The 18510-nt window shown below is 34.0% G+C and overlaps 1 protein-coding gene across 2 annotated transcripts in view; it reads left to right on the top strand.

The window, feature by feature from the left end:
• UHRF1BP1L (UHRF1 binding protein 1 like) overlaps positions 1-18510 on the top strand; it is an 86608-nt gene that overhangs the window by 63468 nt on the left and 4630 nt on the right. For both annotated transcript variants that reach the window (XM_018048146.1, XM_018048147.1), the window contains 7 exons: positions 572-2073; positions 2358-2533; positions 7037-7179; positions 7872-8022; positions 12704-12957; positions 13273-13381; positions 18257-18450. In XM_018048146.1, coding sequence (XP_017903635.1) covers positions 572-2073; positions 2358-2533; positions 7037-7179; positions 7872-8022; positions 12704-12957; positions 13273-13381; positions 18257-18450 — 2529 coding nt within the window. The remainder of the gene's footprint in view (positions 1-571; positions 2074-2357; positions 2534-7036; positions 7180-7871; positions 8023-12703; positions 12958-13272; positions 13382-18256; positions 18451-18510) is intronic.

The raw sequence follows: 18510 nt of genomic DNA, 5'->3' as shown, positions 1-18510 counted from the left end.
CTTTGTTGTAAGTATTTTGAAGACTGGGCTTTATTATCTGTAGAAAATAATTTTACTAAATAGTTTGACCTGTACTCCTATGTTATTTTCTGAATAGTTTTCTCCCAAATAAATGGCTCAAATGACAATTATCCAGTCATTCCATTTACTTATCTAGTCATCTTCCAGATCACTTGAATTTAAAATATTATGACAAAAAATTCTCTTTTCTAAACTTGACACTTATATATTCAGGGCATATATATATATATACACACTCAGGGCATAGTAAGCATTTAATAATTGATTTACTTGATTTAATTCAGTTTTGTCCCTTTTATTTTGTGATAGTCTACAAATATGTGTGTTATGTATATCTTTCATTGTGTTTTTTTTTCCCTTTGGTTCTTTTCTTAGTTGTTAATCATTTAACCCTTTTCATTTGGTTCAATCTAATTTGGGGGGAGAGAATATTTTATGTCAGGATAAAAAAATAATGTTTTGGGGAGAAATGTCAAAAAGGATTTCTGTGCTGTCATATTATTTTATCTTCAAGCTGTGTGGATTTGTAAGTTTTTTTTTTCTCTTCTAGTTTGTTATTCCTTCTGAAATGAAATCTGAATGTCATCAAGATCAACCACGTGCAATTTCTATTCAGAGTTCTGAAATGATTGCTACAAATACAAGACACTGTCCAAACTGTCGACATTCTGATTTAGAAGCTTTATTTCAAGACTTCAAAGATTGTGATTTTTTCAGTAAAACATATACCAGTTTCCCCAAATCTGGTGACAATTTTAATCTTCTGCATCCAATCTTCCAGAGACATGCTCATGAACAGGATACTAAACTGCATGAAGTTTATAAAGGCAATGTTACCCCCAAGTTGAGTAAACACACTCTTAAAACCTCTGCTGCCACGGATGTTTGGGCTGTGTACTTTTCTCAATTTTGGATAGATTATGAAGGGATGAAAAGTGGAAAAGGACGACCAATAAATTTTGTAGATTCTTTCCCTCTTTCCATCTGGATTTGTCAACCAAAAAGGTATGCAGTGTCACAAAAATTGAGGCAGACTTGTAATCAAATCTCTCTAAATACATCACAGAGTGAGTCTAGTGATCTGACTGGCCGATGGAAGCGAAAAAAGCTCTTGAAGGAGTATTACAGTACAGAATCTGATCCCTTGACCAGTGGTGATCAGAAACCTTCTTCAGATACATTTTTAAGATTTTTTTCACCATCATCAGATGCAGATATTCATGTCCTGGTTCACGTTCGTAAACATGTCAGTATGCAAATCAATCACTACCAGTATTTGCTCTTGCTTTTCCTCCACGAGTCACTTATCTTGCTTTCAGAGAATTTAAGGAAAGATGTAGAAGCTGTAACTGGCAGTCCAGCTAGTCAGATGTCTGTTTGCATCGGAATTTTACTTAAAAGTGCAGAAGTGGCTCTTTTGCTACATCCTGTGGATCAAGCAAATACTCTTAAGTCTCCTGTCTCTGAAAGTGTGAGCCCAATGGTTCCGGATTATCTGCCTGCAGAAAATGGAGAATTTTTGTCTTCAAAAAGAAAACAAGTTAGTAGTGGAATAAATCAAATTAGAAGTGTAACTCTTAATCATATGTCAGACAACAGATCTATGAGTGTTGACCTTAGCCATGTCCCTATGAAGGATTCTTTGCTTTTTAAATCAGCTAGTGATACAAATCTGCAAAAAGATATTTCTTTCCCGGATTATTTATCAGATAAAAATTTAGGGAAAATAAGCGAAGATGAAAGTAGTGGACTTGTTTGCCAAAGTGGCTCAGGAGAAATTGGATCAGAAACAAGTGGCAAAAAGGATTCATCGTACACAGATTCAAATAGTGTCTTAAACTACGGAGAAGATTCAAGTATACTGTCATTTGATGATGGTGGTAATCAGAACATACTTTCAAATAGTTTAACTAGTAAAAGAAGTGAAACCATAGAGTCGATCTTTAAGGCTGAAGATTTGCTTCCAGAAACAGCTTCACTCTCTGAGAATGTGGAAATCAGTAAAGAAGAAGCACCCATCATCAGAACGCTTAAATCACAATCATCCTTCAGGTAATGACTTACTCTTGGATTTGGATTAGGAGTTTGTTTAATTGTGTCCAAGCATGTGCATGAGCTTATGAGTATCTTTTGGCTTTGGACAGAAAACCATGAAAAATGAGGCATTGTTAAAATTAGCACAGGAAAAATAAGTTTTTCAGAATATGAAAATACTTTGAGCTTATCCTTAGATAATATAATTTTAAAACTTTGTGTATATTATATATATATATTTTTTGACATATTCTTTCATTCCATTTATGTGATGATTTTCTGATACTTTTGTTTTTTAACAGTGGAAAACCTAAGGAACGTTGCCTACCCAACTTGGCTCCACTCTCTATTTCTTATAAGAACATGAGAAGAAGCCCCTCACAAACCTCACTGGATACCATTTCACTTGACAGCATGATATTGGAAGAACAGTTATTAGAAAGTGATGGAAGTGATAGTCATATATTTTTGGAAAAAGGTAAAGCAATTCAATTTAAGAATTTATATACACACAAATCTTAGAAGTGGCATTTAAGGTGTTTTTAGTTATACTCAGTAATCAGTCATAGCCTAAAAAATCTATACACACATACACACACAATACAAAGAACATTGTACCTAACTTCCTAATAGTTGTTCTAGTGCATCTTTTGACCAGATACTCCTTCCTTTTTATGGACGACGTGTAGCAGTTATTTATATATAGTCATTTAGATCATAAAGTTATTTAGATATAGTCATTTAGATCATTAATGCTACTAGCCTCTATCACAGGGACCCCTGTATCTGGAATTTGATTCAGTTCAGTTCAGTCGGTCAGTTGTGTCCGACTCTTTGCCACCCCATGAATCGTAGCACGCCAGGCCTCCCTGTCCATCACCAACTCCCGGAGTTCATTCAGACTCACATCCATCGAGTCACTGATGCCATCCAGCCATCTCATCCTCTGTCGTCCCCTTCTCCTCCTGCCCCCAATCCCTCCCAGCATCAAAGTCTTTTCCAATGAGTGAACTCTTCGCATGAGGTGGCCAAAGTACTGGAGTTTCAGCTTTAGCATCATTCCTTCCAAAGAAATCCCAGGGCTGATCTCCTTCAGAATGGACTGGTTGGATCTCCTTGCAGTCCAAGGGACTCTCAAGAGTCTTCTCCAACACCACAGTTCAAAAGCATCAATTCTTTGGTGCTCAGCCTTCTTCACAGTCCAACTCTCACATCCATACATGACTACTGGAAAAACTGTAGCCTTAGATGGGCTTAATTTGCATGATGGATTCTCAACTATGACTGTAATTTTTCCAGTCTATGTGTTCTATGATTGTAATTTTTCCCAAATGGATCTATGTGGTTCTGTGACTGTGGTTCTATGACTGTAATTTTTCCAGAATGGATTTTTGAGTCCCATAATTGGAATTCTCCTTCATACATGATAGTGTATGATGGAACTACATGATTCCCCTATTTTATTCAGAAGCAATGAATGCCCCAGTACAGACCATTAGGAATGACTTAGTATTAGACACATCCCCATCACTAAGACATTGGGGACTTTGTGAACAGGAATAAAACCGTGGACTGTAGCCAGAAAATAGTTGCCTGTACAGACCTTAAAGTTTAAGAGAGGCAAATATGAATTACTTTGCATATGAAGAGTAAAAGCGTATTGATATAGTTGAAAACAGCTTAGGTTAGAAAAGCTCATAGTTTTAGAAACTGAAGCTTGGAGAAATTAATGTCCAGATAAGAAGTAATAGAGGCAGATTTGGATCTCGATTGGTCTGACTCAGGAACCTAAGCTTTCAACCAACCAGTATGCTATGCCAGCAACCCAGACTTGGGAAATGATTACTATATGTAAACAAAAAGCCCTTTTGTAGCCCATTCACAGTAATCTTCCCGGCATACTTTACCAGTTAAATATAGATGAGGTACTGATAGGGGTCATAGAAATGTATTCTCGATTCAGATAGCTCTATTTCCTAGTTCCCTTGCCCCCTTTATGGCTTAAGATTCTACTTTAATAGAAGATTTCTATTTTGTGATCAAATGATGCTTCTACAGTGTTCCTATAGAAAACATCTCCATTTATTCTCAGAAAGTATCAGTGATTTTCTTATTTCTGAAAATTAAATAATAAAAGTGATTACCACTCAATATGGAAAATTTGGAAAATATAAACTACAATTTGGAGAATAACCCAAAAGTCCCACAATCTAGAGATACCAATTGTAATTTATCTTGTAAATGTATATATATATATTTCCATACATGTATATATAGTATCACACCATATATATGGTTTTCAGCCTTTTTTTTTACCAGTATTAAATTATTAAATTTTCATAAGAATGGACCCTGACTTTTTAATTGTTTCCCTGATACTGGATATTTAGATTGTTTTTATTTTTTTTCACAGCTATAAGATGCTATAATTAGTATCATTGTTCATAAATTTTTATCTTCATTTCTAATAACTGTCTTAGAATAGATTCTAGCTGTAGACTGTTCTTAGGATCTTGAAAAATACAAAGGCATTTGATTTTATGTGTAACGCTTAAATGATGTATGACTGTGTATTCATAGTTCTCTTTAACTATAATAATTTTCTTTCTATTAAAGTTATTTTCATTAGGAAAAGACTTATTTTTTCTGTGTTTTGTTTTAATTTTACAAGAAATGTATGAGTTCTTTCTCATTTAAGAAAACATCAGATGTCATGGAAATATCTAGAGTAAAAATTTAAGGTATCACTGTAATACCACCGTTACTCTGCCCTTGATACCGTTCCCCATTCTGGAAATAGCCACCACTGACTTTTGGTATATATAATTCCAGACATTTTTCTTTGTGTTTTTATATACATGTTTGTATGTGTATATGGCTTCCTGATGGCTCAGATGATAATGAATCTGCCTGAGGGTAGGAGACCCAGGTTTGATCCTTGGGTTGGGAAGATCCCTGGAGAAGGGAATGGCTAACTACTCCAGTACTCTTGCCTAGAAAATTCTATGGACAGAGGAACCTGGCAAGCAACAGTCCATGGCGTCACAAAAAGTCGGACATGACTGAGTGACACACTTTCATTTCACTTTCATGTATGTTTCCACATATGAATACTAACATATATATACACACACACATTTACATACACATATATATTGTGAATTTGTATTTTTGAATATATATACATATTTATAAATGAACAAACCCATAGCTGTACTGCCAGCCCGCCACAAATTTCAAACTAGTCTCCCCAGTTTTTTTTGCATTTCATAGGCAGAATATTCTTTTAAAATATGTATATTATCATGTCAATTTCCATTTTAGTCCTGATAAGTTTTTACTGCTATAAGGCTGTTAATTTAAAAAGAAACTTAATGTTACTGACAATGTTCTGTGTGACCTGGCCCCAGCTTACATTTCTGCTGTTTTCCCATGTGCTTACTACACTTAAGTTGTACTGTAATATTTGCTATACAGTATATATCAGTCTGTCATCCTCTTCACTATGACAGATTTCCTTAGTCTTTCTAAAATAGTCTTTTTTTCTTTCTTTTTACTTTATCCTAAATATTATTTTATTAGTGAAATTTTCTTAACCTCTGGCAGTGTTAGGAACTCCCTGAGAAATGTGGGAATTTATTCATACTACAGTTTTATTTATATGCATTTCTCTGACCTAAATATCATTTTATTTATCCATTCAATAGGTAATTTATTGAACACCTACTTGCTTTGTCAGGCACTGAGTTAGAACCTGATTATATATGGTAGTAAATATAATAATAAAAATTATTACAAAGAAAGATAAATACTATATGATTTCACACATATTGTGGGTTATATTTTTTAAAAACCAACATGTAAACAAAGCCAAAACAAGTTTATAGATACAAAAACAGATTAGTTGTTACCAGAGGGCAAGGAGATGGGGAAATGGTCAAAATGGATGAAGAAGATCAGTTTTATCATTATGGATGGTGAACTAGTCTTTTGATGGTGCACTTTGTAGTGTACACAGATGTCAAATTATAAAGTACATCTCAAAAAAAAATTTTTAACAAGCTGCTTGCAAGTTACATTCAGCAGAATGTTCTTTCAGTGAATGAAAATGATACTCATTCTATAATGCCTTTAGTGAAGTGTTGTGAAGACTTATGATCAAGATGTTTATAACAACAACAAAGTAAAGCTTTGTAAAATGTTATCATGTAAGCAAAAGGGTTTAGAGAATGACTAACTTGATTGTTTTGTCGTTCAGTGAATTAATCCTTGAAATCATTTTTAGAATTATTAACTTTTCTTTTTTTTTAATATAAAGTCAGAATCCAGGCATGATTGAAGTGAAAAAAAAAAATGAGGCTTTGTTTTGTGTCTTTGGCTCTTCTCATTTTTCTAGATTCATTTTCATTTCAATAGTTCTTTTTTATGGTATTTCTAAAAAGTATTGATTTGTTATGAACACAAATTTTAAAAAATTATCTTTTATCACAGGGAGTTTGAGAAATATTGAAAAAGAGCACATTGAGGAATTAAGGCAGGTTGGTAAGGATGGAAAATAATCACATTGACAATAGTAGTATTAATTTCATGTAGGAGAACTGTAGGATATGGAAAAGGGAAATGAAATAGTCAGACTGGGATCACTGAATGTTGGATAGAACAGAGGAGGCAAAGCTGGCTGACTAGGCACTGCCAGCACCACACCTGCAATGGGAAGAACACAGACTGTGGTTGGCTATGGCAGACTTCTTTTCTTACTAAGTTTAGGGTTTAATATCTCTAACACCTTATTGTGGAAAGTTATTTCTTACTTTTTGCTGACTAACTGCAATTTAATTTTTCTTTGCTTCTTTTCTTCTTAAATAAGACTATGCTTGAGAAAGTGTTGAAGGAACAGTCCGTTTTGGTTAGATAAATGTAACATTATTGGATCATGTATAAACTGATTTTAATTTATTAGTTAATTTTTATCTTATTTCAGGTATTAAAAAGAACTCAACTACAAATTACCAGAGCCCAGCCGATCAGACAAATGCCAGTGCAAACCTACAGAATTATGGTGAAACCTCTCCAGACGCCATCAGTACAAATTCAGAGGGTGCTCAGGAAAGTCATGATGACCTGGTAATCTTTTCAGACACATTCTATGAAGAGAAATGCCATCAACTTTATCTCATATTCAATATGTACCAATTTAAGGGAATTGATATGTAAAAATAATTGACTGAGATTGTGGGTAATTTACTTTGCTCTTCCTACTCTTGAAATTTTTCCTTCACTCTTACTGAATTGTTATTCTCTGGTTTTCATTTTTCTAAATTTTTTTTAAAAATTGTGTTGAAGAGGAAAGGTTCTATCCTTTTTCCATTCTTTATGTTTTGACCTTTATTTTAATTTGATTAAATCTTCTGTGAAAAAGTTTGATAGTAAGGATGGTAGTCAGTCCTTATGAGGGGCTGTCTACAAAAGAAATACGTTACTGGTTTATTTTAAGCCCTCTTTACCTAATGAAGTATTCTTATGGATGCCTTAGAAAATGTGATCAGCTTTTAATGAAAAGCTAATGAAAAATATATAACAAAGCCATCATATATTTAATCTTTGTGACCTAAAGCAATTCTCTTGACTGAGCAGAAAGAAAGGAAGTGGAAGTTTATCACTGTAATACAATAACTGCTTTCTGTTGGTCACAAATATATTTTTATTTTATTAAGTCACAGTTGTATTTTTAGAGGTTATAGTAGTTTCCTGTTTTTCTCCTAAATTTTGTTTTGAATTATTTGGTATACTAATAATATTTATACAATCCTTATTAGATGTCAGTTGTGGTATTTAAAATTACTGGTGTTAATGGGGAAATTGACATCCGAGGTGAAGATACGGAAATCTGTCTTCAAGTGGACCAAGTGATACCAGATCAGTTAGGCAATATCAGTCTACGGCATTACCTTAGTCATCGTCCAGTAGGTAAGACTTTAATGAGATTTAAGCTTGTTTTCTTTTTTAATATATATGACTCATCAGCAGTTCTACCTTTGATGTAAATAAAGGAAAATGATATTTATTTATAATAATGCAAAAGATTTGTTTTTTTAGATGATCATATTTCCATAAAGTACTTTAAGTTATTAGAAACACAATCTATTGAAGAGGTACTCTCTAATTTCTTTTTGTTTCTGCTAAGTTCCATCTTTAATTTTTTGAGTCTTTCCATTCTTTGAAATGATAGGTTTGAGAAAACTAAGATTTTTTTCTACATGACAGGAGTGATAAAGTAATCCCGAAAGGTCAAAGTTAGTTCCACACTAGAATAAGTGTCAATTTTTGTATTCCATTGTCTTGTTGTTGTATCACTTGGTTACATCTGACTCCTTGTGACCCCGTGCACTATAGAAAGCCAGGCTTCCCTGTCCTTCACCATCTCCTGGAGCTTGCTCAAACTCATGTCCATTGAGTTGGTGATGCCACCCAACCATCTTAGCCTCTGTTGTCCCATTCTCCTCCTGCCTTCAATCTTTCCCAGCATCACAGGGTCTTTTCTAATGAGTTGGCTCTTCGCATCAAGCAGCCAACATATTGGAGTTTCAGCTTCATCATCAGTCCTTCCAATGAATAGTCAGGATTGATTTCCTTTAGGATTGACTGGTTGGATCTCCTTGCAGTCCAAGGGACTCTCAAGAGTCTTCTCCAACACCACAGTTCAGAAGCATCAGTTCTTCGGTGCTCAGCCTTCTTTGTGGTCCAACTCTCACATTCATACCTGACTACTGGAAAAACCATAGCTTTGACTAGATGGACCTTTGTTGGCCAAGTAATGTGTCTGCTTTTCAATGCACTGTCTATGTTTGTCATAGGTTTTCTTCCAAGGAGCAAGTGTCTTTTAATTTCATGGCTGCAGTCACCATCCATAGTGATTTTGGAACCCAATGAAAGGTTGTTGCTGAACCTCGAAAAGATGCCAGGATTCTTGGCCTCCAGAGGAGAATTTAATCCGGGGCCAGAGACGAGGCTTGATTGCCCAGAGCTTTTGTGTAATAAAGTTTTATTAAAGTATAAAGGAGATAGAGAAAGCTTCTGACATAGGCATCAGAAGGGGGCAGAAAGAATACCCCCTTGCTAGTGTTAGCAATGAAGTTATATACTCTCCAATGAATCAAAAGAATGTCTGGAGGTTGTAAAGACCTCACTAGACCTACTCCCATAATTTACATTTTAAGATAACAGGATTAGCCAGAAGGTTTAATCCAGAGACTGTCCTCAGGCAGGATACATAATCCTAAGGAATGTAGAGGGAAAAAAAAAAAGTTTGTCCTTTCTTCCTCCTTGAGAATTCCAGACCCCTCTCTCCTTGGGGACCCCTAGACTTCTTATCAACTTGCCTAGGAAATGACTCTCTCACCAAGAAAATAAAGTCTGTCACTGTTTCCATTGTTTCCCCATATGTTTGCCATGAAATGATGGGACCAGATGCCATGATCTTAGTTTTTTGACTTTTGAATTATCTTGCTTTATTTTCCATTATCTTGCTTATATGCAAGTATTTCCTGAGTCTGGTGTGGTACTTGATATTTGATAAAATCATGTATCCTGTTCTTGTGGGTTTTCATTCTAAAATCAACACATTCTCTTAGATACAGAGGGATATAAGCAATAAAACGTGCAGTGTATGACAAGGTATACCACATTAAATCATTCCTTTCTCAAGCTTTATGTGGAATTAACGCTCATAGTTTTCAGTCATTTAAAGACATGAATTTATTAAAATAATTATACTGAGAAATTTAAATGACAGTGTTCAGTTTTTTAAATCTTTTGAAAAGTCACTGAGCTGTAATATTTTTCTTTGCTACATATACAGAATGCTATATCTGATATAACACATGTTGAAATACTTGCAATCCTGCATATCAAACAAACATGCTATCACCTCACATCCTGGGAATTGCAGGTAAATGTGCCATTTGTCAATAAACCAGCATCATAGAAGAAAATTACCTCCTGATTTTTTCTATGTGTAGGCCTTGTCAATCCCAATAGCATACAAAATGAAAGAAGCTAAGTATTCAATGTATGTAGTTGGAAAGATTTTATAGTAGATGAAAAAACAACAAGAAAAGATGGAATGTTAAATTTCAAAAGCTAAACCTTATTCTGTACCCAACCAAACACTTTTTGCACAGCTTTTTGCTTTATACCCTACTTATTACCGTGTCCTATTGCTTTGTTTCACCTGTTTCTAACTGTAGAAATTATTTTGAAATGCCTTGTATGTATGGGTTGTACAGGCAGTGCTGTCTGATACCTTATTATTATTATTTACAGCTGTCTTGGTTTAAAAATAAACAAAATAACAAAAAAGAAAGGAGAGGGAAAGAGAATAAAGGGAAAAGGAGAAAAAAATAATTTAGTGAACATTTAAGACATTAATAAGCCATATGAACAAAGATTGTAATTTGGTTTACAGTTTATATACACTGTCACTCTGACATGAACAGTTAAAATTTTAAAGTTGTTTTTGGTTTTGTTTTAGTTTTTCTATAATAATGTGTAGAGTTTGGATCCCTTTAATGGGAAGCCTTTTTAAAGTTTCATGGCATAAGAGGTAGTAGGGAGGAGTGATTTTGTTTTATCTCTGCTCTAAATACTCTTTTTGTTCGAAATGATTTATGGCTCTCAGGTCCCTGGAGTGAGTATATCTGTGTGTGTGTGTGTGTGTGTGTGTGTCTAGATAGATATGTGTAGTTATAGACAGGTAAAAGGCAAAATAAAATCACATTTACCAAGTTGTTTGTTTTGAATGGTTCTTACTGTTAAATAGACAAGTTAGTTAACTCTTGGTTTTCTTGATACAGGAAAGAACATTAACCATTATGAATTTGTGGCCATTTCTTTTACCTTCTATTTTAAAAAATTAACAATACATGAGTTCTTAATTTTTTTGAAGAATTTTTTGAGAGTTTTTGTTTTCTTTTCTTTTTGTCCACACCATGTGGCTCGTATTCTCTGATCTGGGATGGAACCTGGCCTCTGGCAAGTGTTACCCAGTGGACTACCAGGAGAATTCCCTGGGAGTCTTTTTGAACTCTTCTGATATCTATACTGTTTATTTTGAATCTTAGCAGGTAGAGCTGGCATTAATTAAATGTCATTTTTTATTTGAAATAAAAGTTTTAAAACAACTCTCCACTTTGTGTTGTGTAAGGAGATCTATCCTTGGTGCATAAATATACATATCTTTAATTTCTTGTACCCTTTTCCCTTTCATAGATATGTATACATTTGACTTCTGTAAGACTAAAGTATTCACATACATACTGAGGGAAAATAAACAACTTTTCATCATGAATTTGATTAGTGGGGTCTTCTTATAAGGGCCTATGGGACAGATAACTTGGAACCTCAGTAAATGAAATAGCTTCACCTTTCCAGAACAGTTTGTTTTTATGTCATGGGTTCTATGGATTATGAAACTGATTGTATTTTCCCTTTGCTATTAGAAAGCTATTTTTGGTCTACCTTTGGCACAGAAATTTAAATAATGTAGTTTGAGTTAATAATCTTACTACCTATTTTACTTTTCCATTCCCTGCTTATCTTTTAATTCTGATTTTGCAATGTACGTGTTGCCTCTTATTCTTTTTGAAGCTAAATAATGTAAAATAAAGAAAAATATTTATTTACATGAGGGCCGATTCACTTAAGTAGTTCCACTAGGAACTCTCATTTTTAAAGCTATTCTATGGGTTCTTTATTGAAATTAAACAACATTTTTTGAACTTGAGTCCTTATAGCTCTGTAATCCACCTCAAATTCTTTTTGAGAAAAAGGCCAAGGCATAAGTAAATATAAATATAAACATAAACATAAACATATCTGTATTTCCTTTGGTATAAATGTAATTTTAAGATTGTAATTCAGTAGTAACATTTTAATGAGGTCTTCTCTGTTTTCCTTTCCAGTTATTTAAGGGCTCGATTTTAATAAAGAACAAACAAATATTCAGGCTTTTGTCACTTCTTGAGAAGTGGCTTGAGTCACTTTAAATGCCATGACTATTTCTTCATTGCAATTTTCTGTTATGTTATAAATGTATAGATATGTACACACTCAGACACACTCAAAATACCTGAGTTATGAATCATGTCAGATTTATATTGTGGCATGTTTTTGCATGTTACAAACAAATAAAAAATAGAGACAGCATTATTGCAGTAGAAGATTGTCTGTAAAAATGGAAATTAGGGAAATTAGGGTTGAATATATTACTCAGTTATATCCCAGTCTTTGCAGCCCAAATGGACTGTAACCCGCCAGACTCCTCTGTTCATGAAATTATCCCAGCAAGAATGTTGGTAGGAGTTGCCATGTTCTCCTCCAGGGGATCTACCTGATCCCTTCCAGGGATCTCACTCTCATCTCCTGCGGCCCCTGCATTGACAGGCGGAGTCTTTAGCACTCAGCGACCTGGGAAGCCATGTGTTATATATGAACTGTAATCATTTAAATTAAGAATACATATTAAAATTGTAATCTATTATTGCTTTAATACTATTCAAAGTGACAGTGACCTCTTAATGACAAATAATTGAGAGTGACGTTTTTGAGTTGTAATACAAAGTTACAATTTTTATTTGTTCTTTTTTCATAGGTTCGGATCATAAAGCTGTAATTCATTCTAAGTCCTCTCCTGAGATTACTCTGAGATTTGAAAGTGGGCCTGGTGCTGTAATACACTCTTTGCTTGCAGAAAAGAATGGATTTCTGCAATGCCATATAGAAAACTTTAGCACTGAGTTTCTTGTGTCTTCTCTTATGAATATTCAACATTTTTTGGAAGATGAAACAGTTGCAACAGTGATGCCAATGAAAATACAAGTTTCTAACACAAAAATAAATTTAAAAGTATGTTAACAAATATTTTTATATTTTCATTTTATAAATGTTCATTTAGCCTACTGGACTTTGATTCATGCCTAACAATATGAACTTGTTGGTCCTTGTGGTGATGGTGTAGAGATTCTTCTTAGAAATTAGAAAATATCAAAATAAAATGGGCAGTTTTCTCACTGTATCAACTAAAGCATATTAAAGATATATTTCTAGCTCATTAAAAATATTTTTGGCAAAAGTAGTGTTTAAGAAAATGACTAATTGAAAATGATTGATTTTATCTTTTACTTCAATAGCAACATGCCAATACTATTTTCTTTCCCGTAGGATGACAGTCCTCGTAGTAGTACAATATCCCTTCAACCAGCTCCTGTGACTGTTCATATTGATCATCTTGTGGTAGAGAGAAATGATGATGGCTCTTTTCATATCAGAGGTATATATGAAAGCAGTTTAAGTGAACACCTACTGAAATTTGAAATTATTTACATGCTGATTATTTTTTTTGACTTATACTTTTATATACTATTTTATATTTATGTACATATGTAGTAGTAGATGATTGAGGGACACTTAGTACCTTGTGATAAAATATCATCCATGTATGAAACTCTACCTCAGAAATAACTCATCTACAATTGATTTAGTATCTATTCTACAAATGTGTTTTGAATGAAATCTTTCCAGGGTTCATTCACGCTTCTACTTTTCAGTGAACCCTTCCACATAACCTAATGTGACTTCTTAAAGTTCTTGAGTACTTATTTGCCATACATTAGTTACTTTATAGTATATTACTGTGTATTTAGTTCTGCTTAACTTTTCTATCTCCATTCTAATAGGATTTTTAAGGTCTCTAATGTAAGGACTATGTCTTATAAGGTAGTGTGGAAAGAGCTTGAGTTGGTAGACTTAGGTATTCTAAGTTTCAGTTTATCAATTGAGGGTAAAATGTGAGAGACTGAAAAGAGGCAAACTAGAAAACTCTGTAGCCAGAAACCATGAGAGAACTATTGCTGAGGTGGAATCAGTTTGTGGGGAACTCTTGATTGAAGAGTTTTCCTCTCAATTTGGGGAACAGCTACAGCAAACAGAAGTCAGACTGAAAAAGATCAAAATGGCAGCTTCATTACTGATAAAAGCTCAGGCGAAGATAGCTTCAGTGTGAGAAGATAGGCTTGCTGTATGGCTGTCGCTCCCAGATACTTTAAGATCTCCAAACCTCAAGTCTTACCTTGTAAGAAAGCAGAACAGAGTGTTCTAGTACTTCAGAGTACTGAAGAAAAGCTGAGACTTTTAAAGAAATATAATTAATATCCTCAGAGAGATGATAGGATTTTGAACTCAAACAGGACCAAGCTTTTATGGAGAATAACTACTTAGAAATCGGTAAAAATTAAAAACCTCATCTTTGAAGTGAAAGATAATAGTTCACCTAAAATCTTATCCGCTCTACCTTCAAGAGATACCCAGAGTCAGATCTGAGTCATACAGTATGTCACCGTCTCAGATTGGCTTCTTTTACTAAGTAATATGATTTAAGGTTTCTTCATGCCTTTTTGAGGCTTATAGCTCATCTCCTTTTCCTGCTAAATAATATTCTGTTGTCTGATGTGACACAATTTATTTCACCTGCTGTAGGACATCTTGGTTGCTTCCTTATTTTGGCAATCAGAATAAAATTGCTGTAAAGAATTGTGTGGACATAAGTTTTCAGCGCCTTATGGATAAATGCAAAGGAGTGTGATTGCTGGGTCTTACGGTCAAGAGTATGTTTAGTTTTGGAAGAAAGTGACTGTACCGTTTTACCTTCTCACCAGCAGTAAATGAGAATTCTTGTTGCTCTGTGTCTGTGTTTACATTTGGTGTTGTCAATGTTCTGTATTTTGGCCATTCTAAATAGGTGTGTCGTGGTATGTTGTTGTTTTAATTTGCATTTCCCTGATGACATATTATGTACAGCATCTTTTCATATGCTGATTTGCCATCTGTTTATTTTCTTTTGTGAGGTGCTTGTTAAAGTCATTGGCCTCAGAGAGAAATTTTGTATTGATAAAAGATCTCCTAAAATGTAGCTTAGTCATAAGAAATGTATGTATCCTTGTAACAGCATAACTGAAAATGTATAAAAGAAAGCTGTTTGAAATAAAGAGAAATGGAATTATAGCATATTGAGATGCTACTGTCATAGAGAAACTTTAACATGCCTCTCTCTCTCTGTGTGCGTATAAGATGTTATGGAAAAACCCAAATGAACTTTTTAGCCAACCCAGTATCTATATACACACACATATATATGTAAATATAAATTTGAATTTAGCAAACAGGTAATTTCAGATACCCATGAATGAATTTTGCTATCTGCAGCAACATAGATGGACTTGGAGAATATTAAGCTTAGTGAAGTAAGTCAGAGAAGAAGAAATACTATCTGATTTAACTTACATGTGGAATCTAAATGGTACTACAAGTGAGTGGATGTGCAGAACAGAAACAGATTCACAGTTAACTCTCCCTTTTTGTCTCCAGTTACATCTGCCTCTCTCTCCTTTTTTTCCCATGCTCATTCTTTCTTCTCCACTCTCTAAAACTCTCCTCCCTTTTTCTCCATCTCATTTCTTTTCCTCTTTCCATATTTCTTCCTCTTCTCTTCTTTCTCTCTGCTCCCGTTTTCTCTCGTTTCATTTCCCAATGTTTGAAATAAAATGGATTTCAGAGTTGTTTTGGTCAGTGGTTTTTCATTATTCTTAGGATCCCGTGAGTGGTGAGATATATAGGCTAAATAGAATGGGCTTTGGACCCTGTTTTCCTCACTACAGCCTATGTAACAGCTGTTTTTTTGTTTTTACTTTATATTAGCATTCTATATCAGATTTCATTTAAAAGAAGGGTTTTGCTCTTCTAAGTTTGAAAGCCAAAAGTATATGATAAATTCATAATCAAGTCAAATTTTAGGGGTGTTACTAGTTTTCTGAGTTTGAAAGAGTAGAGGATTTGACTTTTCCATGGTGTAGTACTTTAGGATTTCCCTTACAGTCCCTACCAAGCTGAATGGTATGCTAGTCTGACCCAGTACAACAGTTCTTGTGTATTTTTTCTAACTAATATTACTAAAAACATAATCAGTACAGGACAATGTTGTAAAAAGTAGTTTCTGATTTGAGACTTATGTAATATGAATTCAAGAACAGACCAAAACTCAATTCAGTGACATTTACCCATGTACATAAAACTATTTTGATACATAAAAAATTGGGGTAAAATTATTAGAATCATTATGAAGGGTAATTTGACAATATGAACGAAAGCTTTAAAAAGTATTTTTGTACTTTGACCTAGCTGCCACCTTCTGGGAATGTTTTTAAGGGGAAAAATTATGTTGAACAGATATTACTCTTCTGTCTTCTTAATATAATTTGGTTTGATGAACTACCTCTCTGTCACAACAGTGAAGTGTGGTTTTGGTTGAACCTGACAATCATATGGCCCTATCACTAAAGTGGGAAAGGGACCCAGGTGGACCAGTCAAAAGATTTCAGCCCTTGGGACACTGAATGATAACATGAATGGACTGTGACCCAAGCATTCTGAGTCTTGTGTGTGTGAATTGAAAATGACACTGAGAGTGAAGGGGTCACAGGGTGTAAAACTTACTTGTTTGGTCACCAGAGGTTACCTTTGCCATCATATGACTGGACTAACACAGAAGAAGAGAGAAGTGGACCTGAAAAGTAGATAGAGTCAGGTTCCCAGAATGACACTCCTGAGGACATCATACGAATTCCAATATCTGTCCATACCTGAAGCACCATCACTTTGACTCTACTATTATGGAAACAAATACATTTCCTTGTTTAAAAACAAGTTTGACTTGGGCTTCTGTTCACTTGCAACCTATATGCTCTGACCCTCTGTGATTCAAAAAGTTAGAAAAAATGTTGATTTATAAAAATATTTCCTGGCTTTTGGATAACATTTTAAATGGAACTGTTTTCTTAATTTAATTTTGAATTAATCATTGCAAGTGCTTAGAAAAACAATTAATTTCTTGTATATTAATCATATATCCTGCAGACTTGCTAAGCTTGTTCATTAGCTCTATGAGTTTTTAGTGGATTCTCTATTTTTTGTTTTCCCTATGTACAAGATCATGTCATCTGTGAATGGAGATATTTTTACTTCTTCCTTGCTAATCTGGATGCCTTTTATTTCCTTTTCTTGCCTAATTACCTTGCCTGGGACCTCTGGGACAGTGTTGAGTAAAAGTATTGAGAGAAAATGTCCTTGTCTTATTCCCAATATTAGGGGGGACATCCAGTCTTTTACCATTAAGTGTGAGATTAGCTGTGGAATTTTTGAAAATTTCCTCTAACAGATTGAGAAACTTCTATTCCTGGTTTGCTGTTTTTATCATGAGAAAGTACTGGGTTTTGTCAAATATCTTTTTTCTGCATCTGTTGAGATGACCATGTGGCTTTTGTTTTATTCTGTTTTGTTGATGTGGTGTTAATTTATTTTTTGAATGTTAAATCAATCTTGCACTCCTGGGGTAAATCTCACTTGGCCATGGCCTATAATTATTTTTATTATATTGCTGAGTTCAGTTTGCTAATGTTTATTGAGGGTTTTTGTATTCATTTATATTAAGTATATTGATTTTAGTTTACTTTTTTATGATTTCTTTGGTTTTGCAATCAGGGTTTTATAGAGTGAGTTAAAAAATGCTCCTCCTCTTCTATTTTTTGGAAGTTTCTAAAGATTTGGTATTAATTCTTTTAATGTTTGGTAGAATTCACTGTTGAAGCCATATCTGGGCCTGGGCTTTTCTCTGAATATATTTTTGTTTTGTTTTTGATTACTGATTTAGTCTGTTTCTTATTGAGTCTGTTTCGGTAGTTTGTGTCTTTGTAGAAGTTTTTCTACCTCATCTAAGTTATCTAATTTATTGGTATACAATTCTTCACAGTATTCCTATATAGTTATTTTTATTTCTGTTAAAGGGACAATAGTAATGTCCCTTCTTTCATTTCTGATTCTAGTAATTTTTTTCTTTTTTATCTTTTATTTTTTGGTCTATATATCTAAGGTTTTTTTCAATTTTATTCTTCTTTTCAACAGATGAGCTTTTGATTTTGAGTTTGTTCATCTTTCCAATGAATGAGCTTTTTCTTTATTTGACTTTATTGTTTTTTTGTTTCATAGTAATCTCTTCATACTATGACATACTCATTTTAAATAGGTTTTCACAAGAGAACTTAAGATTTATCAAGTATTTAGAAATTTTATCTGAATATTTTATTTGTCTGATTAGATTCTCAGATGCTCAACACTAGAAAAGATTTGGAAGCAAATGTCAAAAGTGATTCAGTGCTGCATACCAGTGGAAAGTGTGATCTGAAGAAACAACACAGTGTCACTCAAGCCACTCAGACGAGCCCAGAAGTTCCTTGGCCTTCGCAGTCAGCCAGCCTTCCTGAGCGCTCTTTTGACTTTACCAGGGAACAGGTAATGGGAAACCTAGTTCATACTCATTCAATTCAGCAGTTAACATAGTTATTAGGCATT

This window comes from Capra hircus, chromosome 5 (assembly GCF_001704415.2).
Source record: "Capra hircus breed San Clemente chromosome 5, ASM170441v1, whole genome shotgun sequence".
NCBI lineage: Eukaryota > Metazoa > Chordata > Mammalia > Artiodactyla > Bovidae > Capra > Capra hircus.
This window is presented reverse-complemented; position numbering and strand designations above follow the sequence as displayed.